At 41.1% G+C, this 17742-nt stretch overlaps 2 protein-coding genes across 2 annotated transcripts in view; one reads left to right on the top strand and one right to left on the bottom strand.

The window, feature by feature from the left end:
• ACAD11 (acyl-CoA dehydrogenase family member 11) overlaps positions 1-5540 on the top strand; it is a 28777-nt gene extending 23237 nt beyond the window's left edge. Inside the window, 7 exon segments of the mRNA XM_062509282.1 lie at positions 1307-1346; positions 1349-1400; positions 1592-1663; positions 2224-2378; positions 4152-4268; positions 4673-4782; positions 5236-5540. Of these exon segments, the coding sequence (XP_062365266.1) occupies positions 1307-1346; positions 1349-1400; positions 1592-1663; positions 2224-2378; positions 4152-4268; positions 4673-4782; positions 5236-5350 (661 nt within the window). The 3' untranslated portion in view covers positions 5351-5540.
• Positions 5541-6886: 1346 nt separating this feature from the next.
• DNAJC13 (DnaJ heat shock protein family (Hsp40) member C13) overlaps positions 6887-17742 on the bottom strand; it is a 57872-nt gene continuing 47016 nt past the window's right edge. Inside the window, exons 47-57 of the mRNA XM_062509256.1 lie at positions 17444-17543; positions 16487-16561; positions 16211-16323; positions 15615-15784; positions 15202-15244; positions 14105-14278; positions 12930-13109; positions 12536-12676; positions 11968-12111; positions 11061-11160; positions 6887-7818 (exon numbers count right to left, since the gene is read on the bottom strand). Of these exons, the coding sequence (XP_062365240.1) occupies positions 7721-7818; positions 11061-11160; positions 11968-12111; positions 12536-12676; positions 12930-13109; positions 14105-14278; positions 15202-15244; positions 15615-15784; positions 16211-16323; positions 16487-16561; positions 17444-17543 (1338 nt within the window). The 3' untranslated portion in view covers positions 6887-7720. The remainder of the gene's footprint in view (positions 7819-11060; positions 11161-11967; positions 12112-12535; positions 12677-12929; positions 13110-14104; positions 14279-15201; positions 15245-15614; positions 15785-16210; positions 16324-16486; positions 16562-17443; positions 17544-17742) is intronic.

Genomic DNA, 17742 nt, shown 5'->3' with positions numbered 1-17742 from the left:
CAACCTTTCCACTGTTGCCATCTTTCATTGGCATGCTTCCCACCTCTCTCCATTGCACCAGCTCTAGTGTTTGTGCAGCTGTGTGATGAACTGGATCAGGAAATTTTGGGGGCTCCACTAGCTTTATCTTGGTCACATAAATTTTAGTTTGCATCAGTTGTTTAGTCTGCATCGACAACCAACAACTCTGGATTACAATTTATTTTGTAAGTGTAGTATAGAAAACAATTAAAACCAGGAAGAATTAAATAATAAATAGTAATGCTTAAATAATAAACCTAAAACTTTTCAAAGCTTCCCCAGACAGAATGGGTACAAGTGCCATATCAAAGACCTGAAGTTACTGATTAAGTTTTACCACAACATTATCTGTAGATACAGAAAGTTAAGGCTGAGACATGGGTGTTGGTAAGGTAAAGCTGTGTAAGCAGAGAGCATTGCACATCTTAAATCAGACTTACTCATTCAATTCCTATATGTGTGAATATAATCCTTTCTTCTTCTTTTTTGACATAAACATACCCAAATCTTGTTACCAAACTAGAATTGCAAAATTTTGCAAAAACTTATACAAGTAATGAATAAAATGCTCCATGTCTGGTGCTATTAGCATCACACAGCTTGTAATGCAAAAATATTGTGACATTTATATCTGAGATGGATTTTAGCCGAAATCCTGTGAATATCTGAAGTTTTTAGGTTTCGCTAGGTTCCACCAAGAAACAATCAGTAACTTGCACACAGCACCCAGGAAGGTTTGCCTGGGAGTTGTACAGACAGTGGCATCTGTTGAGCTCTTAGAAGCTGAAGAGAAGTTAATGGAGGGGATTATGTGACACTCCACTTGCTAGAACTGGAAACTGAATTCAGAGACCTGGGGCATCACCTCCAGTTCTGTGTGACTAACAACTGACCTTAAATATTTGGAAGGAATGTAAACATGGGGATGGATTTCTCTTTGCCTAAACTGTAAGCAAGACAAGATGATGATTCTGATAAATTAGTTTTGAGAACAAAACAGAAGGGTAGAGGGGGAGGAACTGACTGGGTGATACAGAACTACGTGCACAGAAGTGACAGCAGCAGGAGTTTCTCAGTGCATTAGGTGCCATTAATACATTTTCACTTGTTGACTGGTGAGTCAAGAAGTGTTGAAGCCACACTGTGGGCAGGATGGTGCAGGTGGTACAGGTAAATCTCAACACTGGCTTTGTGCAAGTCCTACATTGAAGATGGAAAATAAAAAAAGCAGAAGGGGTAGATGGAAGGGAGGCTCAGATGTAACTGTACCTTTTGTCTTGATCAGGTACAAGCAGCACAGTATGATTATTGTTCCCATATTGTTCCCTGTTCCCCAGGGCTGAAGCTGATAAGACCTCTCTCAGTGTTTGGCTACATGGGTAGGTGATCATATTTATCAGCTATATGTGTATTAATTTATTAGCAGGCTCAGAAGCTGCAGTTACACTAATAAATATTGTGTATGAAATAAATTAGTAAAATGGATATATAGAAGAAGTGTTAGGAACCGGAGGCCTGTATTTTTATCCTCCTTTGTTTTACCCTGCTGTTGTGTTTTCTATCTCTGTAGATGAGATCCATGGAGGACATTTTGAGATACACTTCAATGATGTGCGAGTACCTGTCTCAAATATAATACTGGGTGAGTTTCAGCACTGATTTCTTTTTAATACATGCATCAATGAACCAAGCTTTATGAAACAGTGGTTTATGTCACAAATCACCATGAGTTATTTTAAACAGATCTGGTCAGTTGAAGGGAGCCCACACTTTCTTTCACAGCCTACCTGTGTAGTAAGTAAATAAGTAGTAAATAAGTACCTTATTTAGAACAGAAGGAAGCAGGGCAGTTCTGGCTGTCATGCAAATATCACTGCCCTGAAGTACAGCAAAGCAAAGTCTGTAAGTGGTGTTCTCCCCTCAAAACCAGCTTTTGTAGACTACAGACTTTTAGAAAGACTGTTCTGCTGCACTCCATGGCTGGTACTTGGCAGAACTGAAAAAGAAATTAACAAGCAGGCCAGCACTGTGATCCCCCGCAGGGGAACTCCGCTCTAATTCTCTCACTTACTATAGATCCCGATTCATTCTGTATCCCCGCTGCTTCTTTTGTTTTGCTATGGGGCCACTTCTGCCTGGAGCCTTGGACCATTGCAAGGGGGAATCATGGAGTCTGCAGTGCCTGCTTTTCTTTCCAACCAGGTGAGGGCAGGGGGTTTGAGATAGCCCAAGGCCGGCTGGGGCCGGGCCGGATCCATCACTGCATGCGCTCCCTCGGTGCGGCCGAGGCCGCTCTGGAGATCCTGTGCCAGCGTGCAGCTCAGCGCGAGACTTTCGGCAAGAAACTCTATCAGCACGTAAGCTCAGTTTTGACTCAGTTCTCACACTCCATACCTTGACCTTTGTTTTACACAGCCTTGTGGTTCTGATAATGGACATGGCAACAGCTGTGCCCTAACCTTGAATGCCTATTCATAAAGCTTTGGGTGGCAAAGGGAAAAAAAACAAACTATATTGAAAGGCTCCCAAGGCTCCCACTTTTCACCATAATCTACAGCATCTTTTTTTTCCCCCTCCCCTTGCAATGTACAATGAATTGGATAGCCTTTGTTGTATTTGAATATGGATTTTGTTACTCTGTGTTGTTCTCTGATTTTCCTGATCAATTGGGACAGGTATTTTTTCAGGGATGCAGACTATGTTTCTGTAGTTGCAATTCACCATTTTTGTGTATCCATTCTGTCACCTGGCTGTCTCCATTCACAATCACTGGAGACACTCAGGGGTCTAAATTTCACTGCAAGTTTTATTCTGATCAAATACTTGTAGTTGCTTATGAAAGTACAGACCACAACAAGGGCAGATTGGAGATCCTTGCTCTTATCTTGCTCAGGATTGAAATACTATTTCATGAGCAAGCACTTGCTAAAATAATAAAAATATTACAGTCTGCTTTATATAGGAATCATCAGACTTCAGTAGTTGCCCTGCCACATTTCAAGTGTTCCCTAATCTTACCCAACAGCTACTATGGCTTTATTGGAAAAAACAAGTAGAAGCAATGGAAAGAGGAAATTGAATTAGCATCTGGCAGAGCAAATTGTTTGTGCAGATTCAGAGGGAGAAACTTTACATATCTATTTTCCAGTCGTGCAATTGCCCAACTTCCCTTCACCACCTAACCTCGGAGGACTAAGAGGTGCATGACACACACTCTGGTTCTCAGAAGCTTGTTGAAGTAACAGTGATGTTTGATAAAGCCACAGGCTTGACCTGGAGGCACCTGCAGAGCCCATGCAGGTTCTTCACAGTGAGGATGGCTAAGGACAAGGTGAGGCTGGCAGTTTCCTTGAGCCCCAAGTCTATAATTTATGACCCCAGGTGCTGTTGACTGAAGAGAACTGAACACCTCAGATCACCTTTGCTGGTACCAAGCAAAGCTTCCAAACTGTACTGAAGCAACATTTGCTTGTGTGTCCTACAAAATCCACAGCTCTGCAACTGTGTCCCTGAGGTTGGCCCAGGCTCCAAACAGCTTTTGCACTGACAAGCATCACGCATTTGTTTCTCCTGTGGTATGTTGGCTGCAGGGGGGGAAATTAGCCAAGAAGAGCAGGGAAGGGCTGCCAGGATCATAACTTCATTTTGGAACAAGAGTTACTAATTTATCATGTCAGAGGCAGCAGGCACCACCCTGCAGCTGTTTGCCTGTGTGTCACACACCACCCCCCCACCAGTTTAAGCAAACCAAGGAATTCCTCTCCCCTTTCACCCCCTATGCTGGGCTTATTATATGGAGAGAAGGCTGTGAGGGATGGTAAGAGGTAAAGGGAAGCAGGGAGAAAAAAGCAGGCATGGAAGAGCTGTAGGAAAATGGCCAGCATGCAGTGTAGTCTGATCAGGTGCCAGGATCCACAGGTTTTCCCTTGTTTCCTGGCAGAAGAATTATTCTGTCTTTAATATTTTTGTTAGTCAAGTGTTTTCTTTATTATGCTTCATATTAGATATGCTTTAATTTGAACATGACTGGCTGTAGGTTGAGTGAATGTGCACAAGCTGAGGAAGAGGGGCAGCTCCATGTGTGCTTGGAAGCATTAACTGATGTTTGATCTTGACTTTGGGTTCTGCAGGAAGTTGTTGCTCACTGGATTGCGGAATGCCGCCTTAGCATAGAACAGGCTCGCCTGCTCACACTTCAGACAGCCTGCAAGATTGACACGTTGGGCAACAGAAGAGCAAGGAAAGAGGTAAATTTTATTTTTTGGTAACCAGGACTTGGTGGGTGCAATGCCTGTGTGTTCAGCTGGTTAAAAGACAAGGTAAAACGTTTTGTTAAACATTATTCTAAGAGTAGAATATAACTTGATGTTGAAAACAGCCTTAAGGTATGATTTTAATTGTCAGAAGATGGGGGAGTGATCTGTCAGAAACAGAGATGAACCTGTTCAAGCATTGCTTGCTTGTCTCAACATGGTAAGATAGTTTTGGGTGACTGGAAACAGTTTTATCAGACCCAGGGAACAGGAACAGCAGAGCTCTTCCTCAAGCAGAGGAAGGAATGTACTGAGAGATACCAATATTCAGCATAAGTATTGAGTAAATATTTTCACATGCTTATGAAACTATTACTGATGAGTTCTTCTAACGACAGGTAGCCATGACCAAAGTGGTTGTTCCAAGAGCTGTGCTTAAAGTGATTGACTGTGCAGTTCAAGTGTGTGGTGGAGCTGGAGTTTCTCAAGATTTTCCTTTGGCATTCATGTGAGTAAAGGGAGATTTCCTGTAGATTCTAAGCATTTCTTTTACGATAATTTATAACACCAGTACATGCTGTTTCACCTCAGCATGAAATAATAGTGCATGTCCCTTTAAGCTATAAAATTTAAAACAATTGTTTTTATAGTGCAATTAGTCTTACAAAAAATAAAAGCTGGCACTGGACCTAAAATAGTTCTTATCAGCAGTAAAGAGGATGTGCTTCTAAAACTTAATGTTATCCCTTGCGGCCTTGGGGAGAAGCAAAACTTCTGAATTCCCAGTCTGCCCATCTCAGTCCTGCCAGGAAGATTTTGTTGCAGTATCTCCCACATGACAGCACTTTTCAAAGCAAGGAGTGTCAAAAGGACAGCAAAAACAGTGCTGAGAGCTCCGTGAGCCTCTGTGGCTGCTGTGACAGGTCAGGAACCCACCCCTAACTCAGCTCTCTCCCCACAGGTTTGCGTACATACGCACCTTGCGCCTGGCAGATGGGCCCGATGAAGTTCATCTCTCAACAATTGCAAGGTGGGAGCTCCTTGATCAGTCAAAGAAGCTCACTGCAAAAATCTAGTGTCAGCATAAAGCCTTCTTTAATGGAGGGAATATTTAGAAAAGTTTCGGTGCAATAATGGTATCTAAGGTAAAACTGAACGAATACAAAACTTGATTCTAACTGGAAGCAATTCTCTCACTATTTTCACTCATTACACTTTAATTATTAAGGGCTTGTTTTTAAGAATTTGCAGAACACCACATAACTTACTTGGGTTTTTTATAACACTAAATAAAATCTGTTTTCTAACAGGCCTAAAGTGTTCTCTTTGTTTTGAATCAAATCCTTTATCCTTTTATTATAGACAAATCAGTTTTGAGTCAGAAGTCCAACACAATTTAATTTATTGCAGGCTAGGCTAAACTTTTAATTTTGTTACGTGACAAACAGTGGAGGTAGTACCTTGCCTTTTCTTTTCCAAAGCTGAGCTGCAGTCCAACCCTCTCTGCTCCCCAGTTCCTGTTCTCAGTTGCCTTCCTTGTCACTGAGACTACACTCAGTCCTGCCCCCAGCTCTCCTGAAGTGAGGCTTGGGGCAGTACAGCAGGCTGGGGTCATGTGCAGCAGTTTGTCTGCTACTACTTGCTTATTGCTCTGCAGTGCTTCTCCAAAGGGATCTCCCCCACTTTTCCTTAATCGATGCCCCTCTTTTGTCTTCCCTTGCATCCTTCTTCCTGTCTTTCTTTTTGTGCACCCTCACAACCCTCCTCCTTGTTCCAACTGCTCCCACCCTTTCTTAAATATGCCTAAGCTCAGGTGGTACCTTCCTCCCTCAGGAGCTGATGTTTTGGCTGGCAGCAGCAGTGTCAGGGTGCAGGTCATGGCTTCTGCTGCTACCAAAACAGGCTCTGGCATTTATGCCTAATACACCTATATGAAGTTCTCAAAGGTCAGAGTTGCTTAGTTCTGCTCCTCTACCAATCCCCTTTGACCTGAGCTACTGCAAGAGAACTTGCCCGTGCAGGAACAGAACCAGGCACATCACAGCACACTGCACCACTGGTAGCTCTGCTGCCTGGAATTAGGATAATCACTTTTCAACTTACACAGGGCTGGTAAGTTAAGGGCAATGAAGTTAAGAACACAAGGGTTTACAGTCAGCATGAACAAACACGCTCCCCCATTCCAAGCTCCTTCCTGTTGGAGCCTGGGGAGAAAACACTCTGCTTGGCTCAGTCTTCAGGATGAGGCTGTGCCAGTTCTGTCCTTGAGCCCAAAGCAGAGTGCTCAGTTGAAAGGTGTCCACCTACAGGGGTCACTCGGGGGGTATAGTGGTAGAGTACCTAGAACTGGAAGCATTGTATGAAGTTCCTTACCTCATTATATGTAAAGACCAAGATTATAACTCTTTTGAGAAAGCAGTAATTCTTGTTTACATTTCCATCCAAGTTTCCAAGCAAGTTTCCTCTTGCTTCCTGCTAAGAACGTTTTCTAGGAAGCTGAGAGTGGCAAGCAGGTCAGTGGCTAAAATGCACTTCAAATACAAAAATACAAATACTACTACATGTGGTTCAGTCTGTCAAAACCTGCACAAAATGTTTTTTCAATCAAGAATGCCAGGATCATATTCAGACACATTCCAATTAGGGTCTCTGACTGCCCTCATTTCTCACACTTTCAAAGAACAGCTAGACAAGAACACCTTTATCTCATTAACAAGGCTCTTAATTCCCTTTATTTTAAAATTCTATGTACATATGAATGATCTGTATAATGTACACTCAATATAGAAAGTTTTTATATACTGGATAATGTATAGAACATTTCACAATTACACTAATTTCTTACATAACATGTCAACTTTTTAAGGTTTTTTTGCTGAAGCTTCATCAATTTGGTCAAGCCAGTTATACATACAAATGTCTAATGCTGTTTGATCCAAGGAAGAAGATAATGTTAATGATTAAGGACATGAGTGAACTGGTGCAGAGACAAACTCTTTCAGGTCATGTTCAATGGAAGTGATCACATCAGACTGAGAAATTAAGGGATGCCCTTTTAGTGGGGTTGGTGAGGTCCAAGTTATTTTAGCCCAATTCCTCTAGACTGTAGCTCAACTCCAGTCATGCTAATCCATAAAATATAAAAACTAGGAAAGTTTGATTCACAGTCTTGTAAACAAATATAAAGGAACAAAATGTGCTTATGTACAACAAGAAAAAAATTCTTGTGTACCCATTTCAGCTGATCCACAGAGTGCTTTCTTGTGTTACAGTGTGGTAGTTAGAATCACTGACTTTTCCTAGAAAAAAAAAGTCACTGAAAAAAGGAATAACACTGTCATAAACACCTGGCAAGGCAGTAAGTTCACTTCAATGTATTGGAGGAAAGTGCTGTTCCTCGTCACTGGCCAGTCTGCCTTTGTCTCTTCCACATGGATTTCCAGTCCTTAGCTGACATCTCCCACTTCGTTGTCTACCGGGGGTGGTACGTTGGGCATTACAGATGACGTCGTCCCTGCAGTGAGGTAACCAGCAACTCCAGGGCCTTTCAGAAGGAAAACAAATACTGATGATTACTTTTCCTTCTACTGGGTGACTGAACAGCTTTATTCACTGTGGTAACACTCAGATACATCATCTATGTCAACCAAACACCTTGCACAAAAATATTTTTCTTCAGATTCTTTAAAATCTAGGAACACTAGAAACTAAGACTTCTTAGTCTACCAAGTGGAATAGCTTGTGGGGGCCATTTTTGGGCTTGCTCAGTTTTTTTTCTTTTTTAATTCTGCCGAGTAAGTTAAAAAGAACCCCAACCACCTGCATTACCCATCTCACCTTCCATCATGGAAGCAGCAGTAAAGCAGGGATGCTCCTCCTTTGCTAAAGAAAGGCCCTGCCATGGAATCAAAGTGAGTTCAGGCATGTGTTCCACTACTGGGCTCCTTGTATATCTTTTCAGTGTTGTAAAAGTTTTTCCCAGCTGCATAGTTCCAGGAAGCACAATGGGCTGCCCCATGAAGAAGCAGAACTGCCTAAAGCTCATCTAACCAGCATTTTGTGCCTTCAGTTGGAATAAAGTGGCAGCATTCTTGGGATACACAAATGCTACACTGGAGATGTGGGGCTCACACCATTACTAAGTTTCCATGTTGATTACTATAGGGGCAATCACTTTCACACTGCAGGCAAAGCACCTCTCCCCCAAAGCCTGGAATTAAATATTTAGTCATATAGGAACTTTCAAAAAATGCAATAAAAACTTAGGTTGCAGCATGAGGTGTTCCACCAGTAATTTTTATCAGTGACTAGAAAACTGATCCCTCACAACACGTTCCTGCACCAATATAGCAATCAACTTGGTCTTAGATATCCAGCCTACACTGCCAATATTCAACATACTACTTTCTGCCGGATCCTGTACTTTTCCCCTTTAAGCCATCCTTACTGAATTCTCCCAAATTTTCTATTCCTTCCTGCCTCACCCTCCTTTCTCACACTTCAGCCCCGAGCCAGAACATCAGAGTTCTGACAAACAAGGCTGTTTGTCTCCTTGCAAACAGCCCCTACTGTTTACTCTTTCTACTACTACTGCGAGGCAGAGAGCAAAGTAAGCAGTGCCTCTGGCAATAAAAAGCTCTCCGATTGCAGGAGGGAACCTCTCTTGGCCAGCCCATCAGTGGAACCTGACAAGTCTCACACCCACTGTTACCCATCCTAGTGCAAAAGTTCCCCATAGTTATCTTGTGCCTCAAGCTTTTCCTTTATGGAGGATTCCTAATGTAGTTCCACAGTTGAATTCCTGTGTAGTACCAGCAAGTACCAGCCAGTGCAGTGGTCAGTGTAGTGCTCCTGTGTGCTCAAGGAAGGCAAGTGTGTCAGTGTTGGGCAGTTTAGGACCACGCATTTGTACAGCTCTAGGACATGCATCTGTTACTTGGAATGCAGCGAGCGCAGTGTGTGTTCTGCGAGGAGGTATCTACCTGCTTTAGAGAGCTACACAGAAGTTAGCAAGCTGCCTGACACAGCAGATCTAAAGCCCACTTCTCAGGTGAAGGGGACTGCTGCCAGTTAGAAGGGAAGGAGAAGAGACACCTGAGGGAAGAGAAATAAGCAAGGGAAGTTTCAAGGGAAGTGCAAATAGCAAAGCAATTTGAAGCAAGACATAAGGCAGAACACAAGTTAAGAGAGGTTAAAAATAAAGCTTGGTTTCCATCTACACTTTGCATTTGTACAGCACCTTCATTCTACATTGGCAAGCACTTAAAGATTAGGCAATTAAAAGCAGCACGGGCCTTAAGGCAATTGGAAAACTGTATTGCCCCAGTGTCAAGCCTGACCACATCTGGTAGAGTTTCAATTTTTGGCCAATAATCAGTCAGCATTTTCTCCCTATTTCTAAATTTATAGTATTTATGAAATACCAAGGAAATTCAGTACAAACTGAATCAGTTCCATTGTTCTTTGTCCAACTGGCATTGAACAGTACAAAACCAGATAACTCCTGTCCAGAGATAAAACACAGAGTCCTGTGTGAAAAAATGCATGAAGTATTGCTTGTATTATGAGAGTAGGTATTGCAACTACTTCTAGAGGGTGTAGTTCCTGACTTGAAAGGCTCTCACTTCATTGTCTCAAAATACACGTTAGTATCTTGCAAGAAAAACTGTGGCCATCTTTGATTTATACTTCATTAGTTTAGCTTTGCTCAAATGCTTTACCAAGATTCCTATACTGGGTTAGATAACAAAGTTCCGTGTGACACATGGCTGTGTCCACACTGGCTTGTCACAAAGGACTTTAAAAACCTCACTTGTGAGGCAAAGCTTTTAAGACCAAGTGCTCAGCTGATGGCTACTGAGGAGTCAAAGTTTGCCTCGTGTTGCTTTCGACAATTTGCTGCAATGTCATTATTTGCCACATCTGAAAATATGTGATAGTGATGTTTTGGACTGTGACACTGTGTCTGTCAAGTGCTGCTCAAGTGAATGAAAAACAGGACTTGATTTACAGTGACATAACTGATCTCGGATTATGTCTGCACCATACAAGGAAGCTCCCATCAGATGCTAGCCTTAGCATGCACACAGTGCACAGCACACATCTCCAAAATGCTCTTCTTAACTACCAGTGGGACTGGGGTGACTCTGGGGTACCATTTCGATCTTGGTGGCACCAGCAGGGGACTCACCCAAGGTGCACCACTGCTGCAGTGAAGTATATGCTGCAAGCGCCACATACAGGCACAAGGCCACCTTGGCAGGCCACTGATTCTGGCTAGAACACAGCCTCATACTCCAACCTATTAGCATTCCAGCTTTTCCAACTACCTGGCTAACACTAAAGTTGTGTTAATACACAGCCTAACTAATACAGACAGTCTGAGTGATTCTGAAGACAGCTTACACATCCCTCCAATTGTGGACAAACTTGAGTTCTAGAACTGAAGTAGACTGATCCTGAGAAAGCATGGAAAGCTATTGTCATTCATTAGTTTCAATTACATCTCTGCTTTATCACTACAGAGTACTTGCAAGTCTTGCCAGTGTTCAGATTCTGTTGCTAAGTATGTACAACAAAGACTATGCAGAGAAATACATTCTCAACCAGCAAGAAGTCCACCTTTTAATAAGTGTTTTAAAAACGTACTGTATTTTTACAGCACTGAATGTGTAGACCAGGTGAGGGCACTAGATCATGGGGATAAACAGTAACTCCAGAGTCCAGAGTGACAATTAAGTAACAATTCAGTTAAATTCAGGATATAAGCAGGAAAGAGTTGCTAACCTGTGAGGTATCCTGATGTTTGTGTATCAGAAATGAACAAGTCATGTTTCTGATCCTTGAAGGCACTCCACACAGAAGAACGGGACAGAATTTCATTTACCTACAATATTTGAAGAGAGAACACAGTGAGCAAGTGCCATGTGTCATGTTCTAGGCAAACAAACCCATTTTCTATTGCTAAACCATTGTGAAAGAATTACACCAAAGAACTATGGCAGTAGTTCAGGCTGTGATATGGAATTTGTGCACATTTCCAAGAAGACTTGCTTTTCCATGTGAATTGTGCAGCTGAACACAATGCTCAAAAGAAGTTATTTAGTAGCTTGACTTTATCCTTTGTTCCCCAGAAAGGTGACAAGGAAAAGCAACCCTAGAAACAGCCCTTGCCACTCACTGACAGCTGAGGGAGAATAGCACTTTTCCTGCACTAAAACCAGACAGGGACTACTTGGAAGAAAGGCCTATTCCCAGTTTCCTCCCCTTGAGAAAACTTTCAACAAAAGGGTAAGAGAAAGGCATTAAGAACTAGCGCAGTTATTGGGACAAATTTACTTAGATATACATCCATAAAGCTGCTACAGTTATGTATTTATTCAGGAAACAGAAGGGAAATTTACATCTATAACACAAGTTCTGAAGAGCTGTCAGTTAAAGCTAACCACCTCATAGAATAGTTCTGCAAATCTTGGGATTTGTCTTTTTTATTAGTGTTCTTCACATGCACTGAACCAATGACTTCTCCACAAGCAAGACATGAAGAAATTCCAAATCATAATCATTTTGCAGTTGCAGAATATTAACATTTTAGGTGGAATGATGCATGTGACAGCCAGAAGATTTAACAAGGGATATTCGGAGTTTGACCTACCAAGTGTCAAAGCCCAGATAAGGACTTGTGAGTACTCACCTGCTCCCCGTACTGCAGGCTGCGAGACATGGATTTCAGAGTCTTAACAATCTGAGCTTTTGTTGCAGATGGGCTTTCCAGGTTCTCAAGACCAACACCTTCAAGCAGCTTTAGAAGATAGGGGACCAAATCTGCCTTCAAAGCCTGCAAACATACCCAAATGAGTTGTTGTAACATGGACCAGAGAGTTCCACACAGATTTTTTAATGTCATTAGCATTAGTGTGAACCAAAAGTGCCAACACCTATTACTACAAATGATGAGTCCATTTTTCCTGAGCTGTATGAATACAAACAAGAGAAAGCAAAGATACTGTCCAGTAATTCTAGGTGTAAACTCAGTTGAATTAGTTGGCATTCCACTACACTTTCTCAGTGGACACAACACTACCTTGTGCATTAAGCTTCAATGCTCAGGTAACATCCTTGAATAGGTCTGCATTTTAGATAAGAAGCTTTTTCAACAAGAAAAGCACATCAATAAAGTGTCCAGGAGGCTTCCTAGATGCCATTTCAGTTGAACAGCTTAAACATACCACATTTTTACAGTCTGAGAATGTACCACTTACTTGGACTACTAAGTCAGTTTGTTCCTTCTGAAACATTCGATTCAGTGTTTCACAGGCTATCCCAACTACATCCGATCTCTTTTTCATTCCATTCATAAGAGGGCCAATGGTCTCCAGAGATGCCATTGCTCTTACACAAAGCTGCAGAGACATAAAATATCCTGAGGACTTTATCTTATGCCAAGTTCAATGGTTATTGCAGATATGGTCAGCAAACACCATAAATTTCTCAGTGTTTAATCTAGCAATTTTTCATTAATTAACTATAGGTCCCTGCTCACTTGCTACACAGTATTTATAGTTAGAATAACACTCTTTTTTAGGAACACTACTAAACAGTACAAATAACTCCAGCTATGCTTTTCTCCCCTCAAGCACTTAGGTGATTTAGTACCTCATTGTCTGACAATATGTGCATGACACGAATGGCACTTTTAGGAATGGCATTGTTCTTGTGATTCATAGCCTGGATTATCTTGTGAAGATGACCAAGAGGAGGAACTTGATCAGCTAGCTGAGGCTGGGCACTGAACAGGCACACAGTTGCTGTGGTAATGGTTTCTAAAGTTTCCCCCTGCAGAAAATTGAAAACCAACAGAAAGTACAACTCAGTAAAGCCTTATGTATCACCATAATATTTCTCACTTGCTTTGCCTTATAGATTTTTTTCCCTATTGCTTTTATGCCACTTTACTCTCCAACTGTTAAAACAACAAGGTAAGAACATGATTACCAGCTCCAATAGTAGCAAACATTCACTAGTTCCACAAAGACAGATCACATGGGAATTCCTAAGTACTATTTCCAGCATCTTGAGAATCCAATATCCAGCTAAGTTGCTTGGTGGAAGCATTGATAGCATGGATGTTCAGCTGACCACCTGAATTCCTAAATGATTCTGCAGTCTGTGCAGAAGCACTCGTCACACCTTGTGCATTCTGCATGCCTCTACAAACTGCTATCGCATCTTTGTAATAAAGACGTTGTACTAAACATGCTAGTTAGTTTCCATCCTGCAAGTCTAACACAGAATCTGAATACTGTTTAAAAATTTATTTTCAAACTGTAACACATTTGCTGTACACTAACTGTTAGGTGGCAGACTTCTGCAGGTCACATAATTTATACCAGAGTAGGAAGTTATTGTTGCAGAAGCACAACAGAAGTCTCAAGAGCAGAGAATTTTTAGGTGGTGTAGAACAAGTGCCATTTTTTTTTGGGTTGGTCAGTCATAGAATAATTAAAAGACACTTCATTTGTTAAGCTTTATCTCTAGCACTAAGTAAGTCTCTAAGACTGAACTGAAGCTAACTCTATGGCTTCATCTCTAGCACTAAGTAAGTCTCTAAGACTGAACTGAAGCTAACTCTATGGCTTCTGGAACTTGAAAAACCTAGACTCATGTTCACAAGTTGCCTGAACATATCAACAGCTTTTTACAGAAGAGTCAGAAAGCAGACAGAAAACCCCATTTATGATGGGAAGAAGTTAATCAGACGCTGAAAGACTGAAAACTGAAGAATGCTAAACAAATTCAAAGCACAGAACCAGAAAAAAAAATCATCTTACATGGGGGTTATTTTTCTCCAGTAGTTCAGTAAACTTTTCCAACAGTGCAATGAGAAATTCTCTTGGTTTCCGTAAAACCCAGGCCGGCTGGGCAATAAAAATCCTGAGGAAGACTCCCCCCACTGAAAGTTCACCTTCTGCCTCACCATATACCACAGCAAAGTCTTCAGGCAGCTGTTGAATTGTAAAGCAGAAATTACTGACAAGGGTATTTGAAAGATCTGAAACTGTTTCTCTAAATGGTCAGGGTCACTAAGTGTATTCTCCAAAATAGAGCTGTGCAAGACCAGTAAACCCTTCATCTTGAAAGAACATGAGGTAAGAACAGTGCAGTTCAGGCAGTACCACTACTGTGAACTTTTCTTTGAAAGAACACAAGTAACTGAACCTACAGCTGCAACAGTGACAAACCCTAGTTCAAGGGAAGCACCAGCAACAAGGCTGTGATGATGATACAACAGCCCTTTCCTTCCTTTGTATACTTCAGGGAAAGGTTTCTTACCATCAGTCTATGGAAGTTTCCAGTTTTCATCTGGATCGAAACAGACATCATGAAGGGTTCAGAAACTGGTTTGATGTTGAACTAGAGGACTGTTGAGAGGAAGTCATGTCTAGCTTTTCACAGATACTAGGAATCACTACATAGTGAAACACCTCACTGACAGGCCTGATGCAAGGGAATGGCTAAGGACCCGAATATTTTTTGAGACCCAGTGACTTATTAAAGTTACTCCACATTTACCAAGAACAAGCTTACTACGGCTATGTAGTGACAGGAATTTTTCCAGCAAACCAGTATTCTCCTTTGTTGCTGTGTTTTGGTGAGTTTTAGAATGACCTGAACTATCAGAACATTCAGAGTATACTGACAGTGGTTTTACCAGTGTCTAATTTTAAGGTGCAAGTAGCAACTAAAACACCAATTCAACATTAAACCAGTTATGTTTTCAGTTAGGAACAGTTATGTTTACAGCACAGCAGTGAACTCCTGTTAGTACTTTAAGAGAAAAGCCTGTTACAGTTCAATACATGCATCTATTATCACGTGGCTTACAGCTTTCCTGGACACACTCAAAGCAGAAACAGTATCCTTTTACCTTCCAGTTACTGTCAGGGTTGTCCCTCTGAAGTTTAAAGTGCCTTTAAAGAGAAAGTAAGTTTTAATGAGCAGTAAAAGAAGCAGCTGTCTTCTCTAGTAGACACCTCAGTCTCCCTCCATCATTGTCAAGCTGCTCCAGTTTCTAAGCCCCATTTTACCCCCACTGTATCCCTCCAAATCCTACAGCAGTGAGCAAATACATGGACTGTGCACAAACTGCACCTGCATCACTGACTTACACGTACAGTACACAAACAGTGAACAAGTTTCTTTCAGTGAAGTCTGGCTTGCGAGAATTCTACTTTTTAGAGGCAGAGCTCTGTCTCACAGTTCTTCTACAGCAACTCTGGTTTACTGCCATTAAGAGAGTGACTCAGTTAAAGATAACTGGGTCAGAAGGCTTCCACATACTCAAGCATCATTTCTCGAACTGTTGTTGATACTCTCTCCCTGGAGCTGTCATTCCAAATTAATTCTGGATTTTCATGGGTTCCCTCAAAGATATGAACAGCAGCTTCGGGGTTGTCTCTCATGGCATCCATGAAGACTCCAGGTAAAAATTTCATTAGTGTGATTCTAACCTAGAAGGGATGAACATAAATGACATTTAGTCAATTTTAGACAATCTAACTGACAGGACAAACTAAGACAAATGGAAACCTCCAAAATGTCCAACTGTCTTAAATGCTAGAAATGTCAAGTGCTAGACAACAGCACCACAAAATAAAATAGTACCATCATTTCAAATAGCAATAGCCAGTGACACTGAAATCTAGGTCTCTACTGTTAAAGTCATTACAAATGGAAACCAAACTACTTATACAAGTTACTGTACCTACAACAGCTTCTAGAAGTCTGGCTCACAGATTAAAAGTTAAATTATTTTGAAAAAGCCTGATTGCTCCTTACATGAGTATTTCAGAAACAGAAGAGGATTTTTTTGGTCATCTTTACAGAGATGCCAGTAATATCAGGAAAGTTCCAACAAGAGCTGTTAAGATTCTTACCTTTGGACCCACCAGCTTATCTGCAGTCATTTTGGCAAAAAGCTCTGCTGTTTGGGCTCGGACCTGTGGATGAGTTGAGTTGCAAAACATATCTAGTAAGTAGATTAATGCACCTGTAACAAAGAGATAGGGAGCATTCAATTTTATTTTTTTTTCTGTTCACAAGTAGTAGACATTCTCCAATTCCACACTGAATATTTTAAAGGGAAGAGTGGCCACTCTACGCATTTTAAGTCCATTGTTGCAGAAACATTTGCTTTCAGTGTAGTACTGTACCTTTTGCCATGGCCTCTTTAATTATCTTCGTGCTAGATGTCAAAGCATACAAAGTTTCAAGGACAAGCTGCCGACCTGTCAAAATAATGAGCATTAAGAACTTTGTTTCACCAAAAATGAATAATCAAAGATAAATGTAACCAATTTTAACAGAAAACTATCAAAACTGCAAAATAGCTTAGTACAATTACAAGCTTAGGGATTTCTAGCCACACCACGTAAGTTAATGAATGTCAAATCAATCACACATTTTAATACAGCAGAATTCTTAATCAGATGCTAATTAGCTAAATTCCCAGGAATAATTTGTCAAGGGAACACTACACAATACATGAGTAATCAGAGTACCTGCAATTCGTATGTTTCAGGTCACACATTTAAGACAAAAAACTGGTCACGCACATTTTTGTAAACCATCCTTGTTAGCTTGGGCTATGACAGTCACTAAGGTTTAATTGAGCAAACACAAGTGACTTTACAGTATATCATAGAGCCTGTGTGATGATGACAGAGGTGGTCTAAATTTTGCATTTGTTTGAAAAAAAAAAAACCTATCTATTTCTATTCCTGCTTCCTGTTATCTTTAAAAAAAAATGGTGATTCTTGTTTGGTAGCTCTGTTTTTCTTACCTAAAAGGGGAATAACTGATAGCTGAAGAATATTACTAGGATCAGGCACAGAAAAACCACGTTTCACTGAGCAGTACTGTCTTTACTGCTCTCATTAATAGCTGAGCAACTACAATGGAGCACAACAACAGTTAGGAAGCCTGAGGAAAGTTTTGTTCCAATATATAGGCGTTCTTAATGTAGTTTCTCTTCATAACCCAGCTCTCTATCCTATAAAGCTAACAATTTTAACCTAGAACTCAGTGCTAATTTCAGCCAGTTCAATTCTTACAAGTTTCTGAGTTAGAAACCCTCTGCCTTGCAAGATGGAGAGTCCTACTGAACCTACTTGAAGGCAAGGAATGCAGGAGCGCCAGTAAGTTAGCAAGAACCATTGCCTCGGCAATGTTGTTAACACATTCTTGATTACTTGTTACTATGTTGACCACCTGCAAAAGATCAGAAACAGCAGTCAATTACATTTCAGCTATTCAAACACTTTTCAGAAAACCCAGTGTATGAAGTCAGCCAACTCACTGGCCAACGTTGATATTTACAACATTTATTCCTGCAACCCAATTGTTTTGTCTCTTCAGGCAAGAAGGATGCAAAGACACAGGCACGAAATATCACGCGTTCCTCCAAGGA

The sequence above is a fragment of the Cinclus cinclus genome, chromosome 1 (genome assembly GCF_963662255.1).
Source record: "Cinclus cinclus chromosome 1, bCinCin1.1, whole genome shotgun sequence".
Classification (NCBI taxonomy): domain Eukaryota; kingdom Metazoa; phylum Chordata; class Aves; order Passeriformes; family Cinclidae; genus Cinclus; species Cinclus cinclus.
This window is presented reverse-complemented; position numbering and strand designations above follow the sequence as displayed.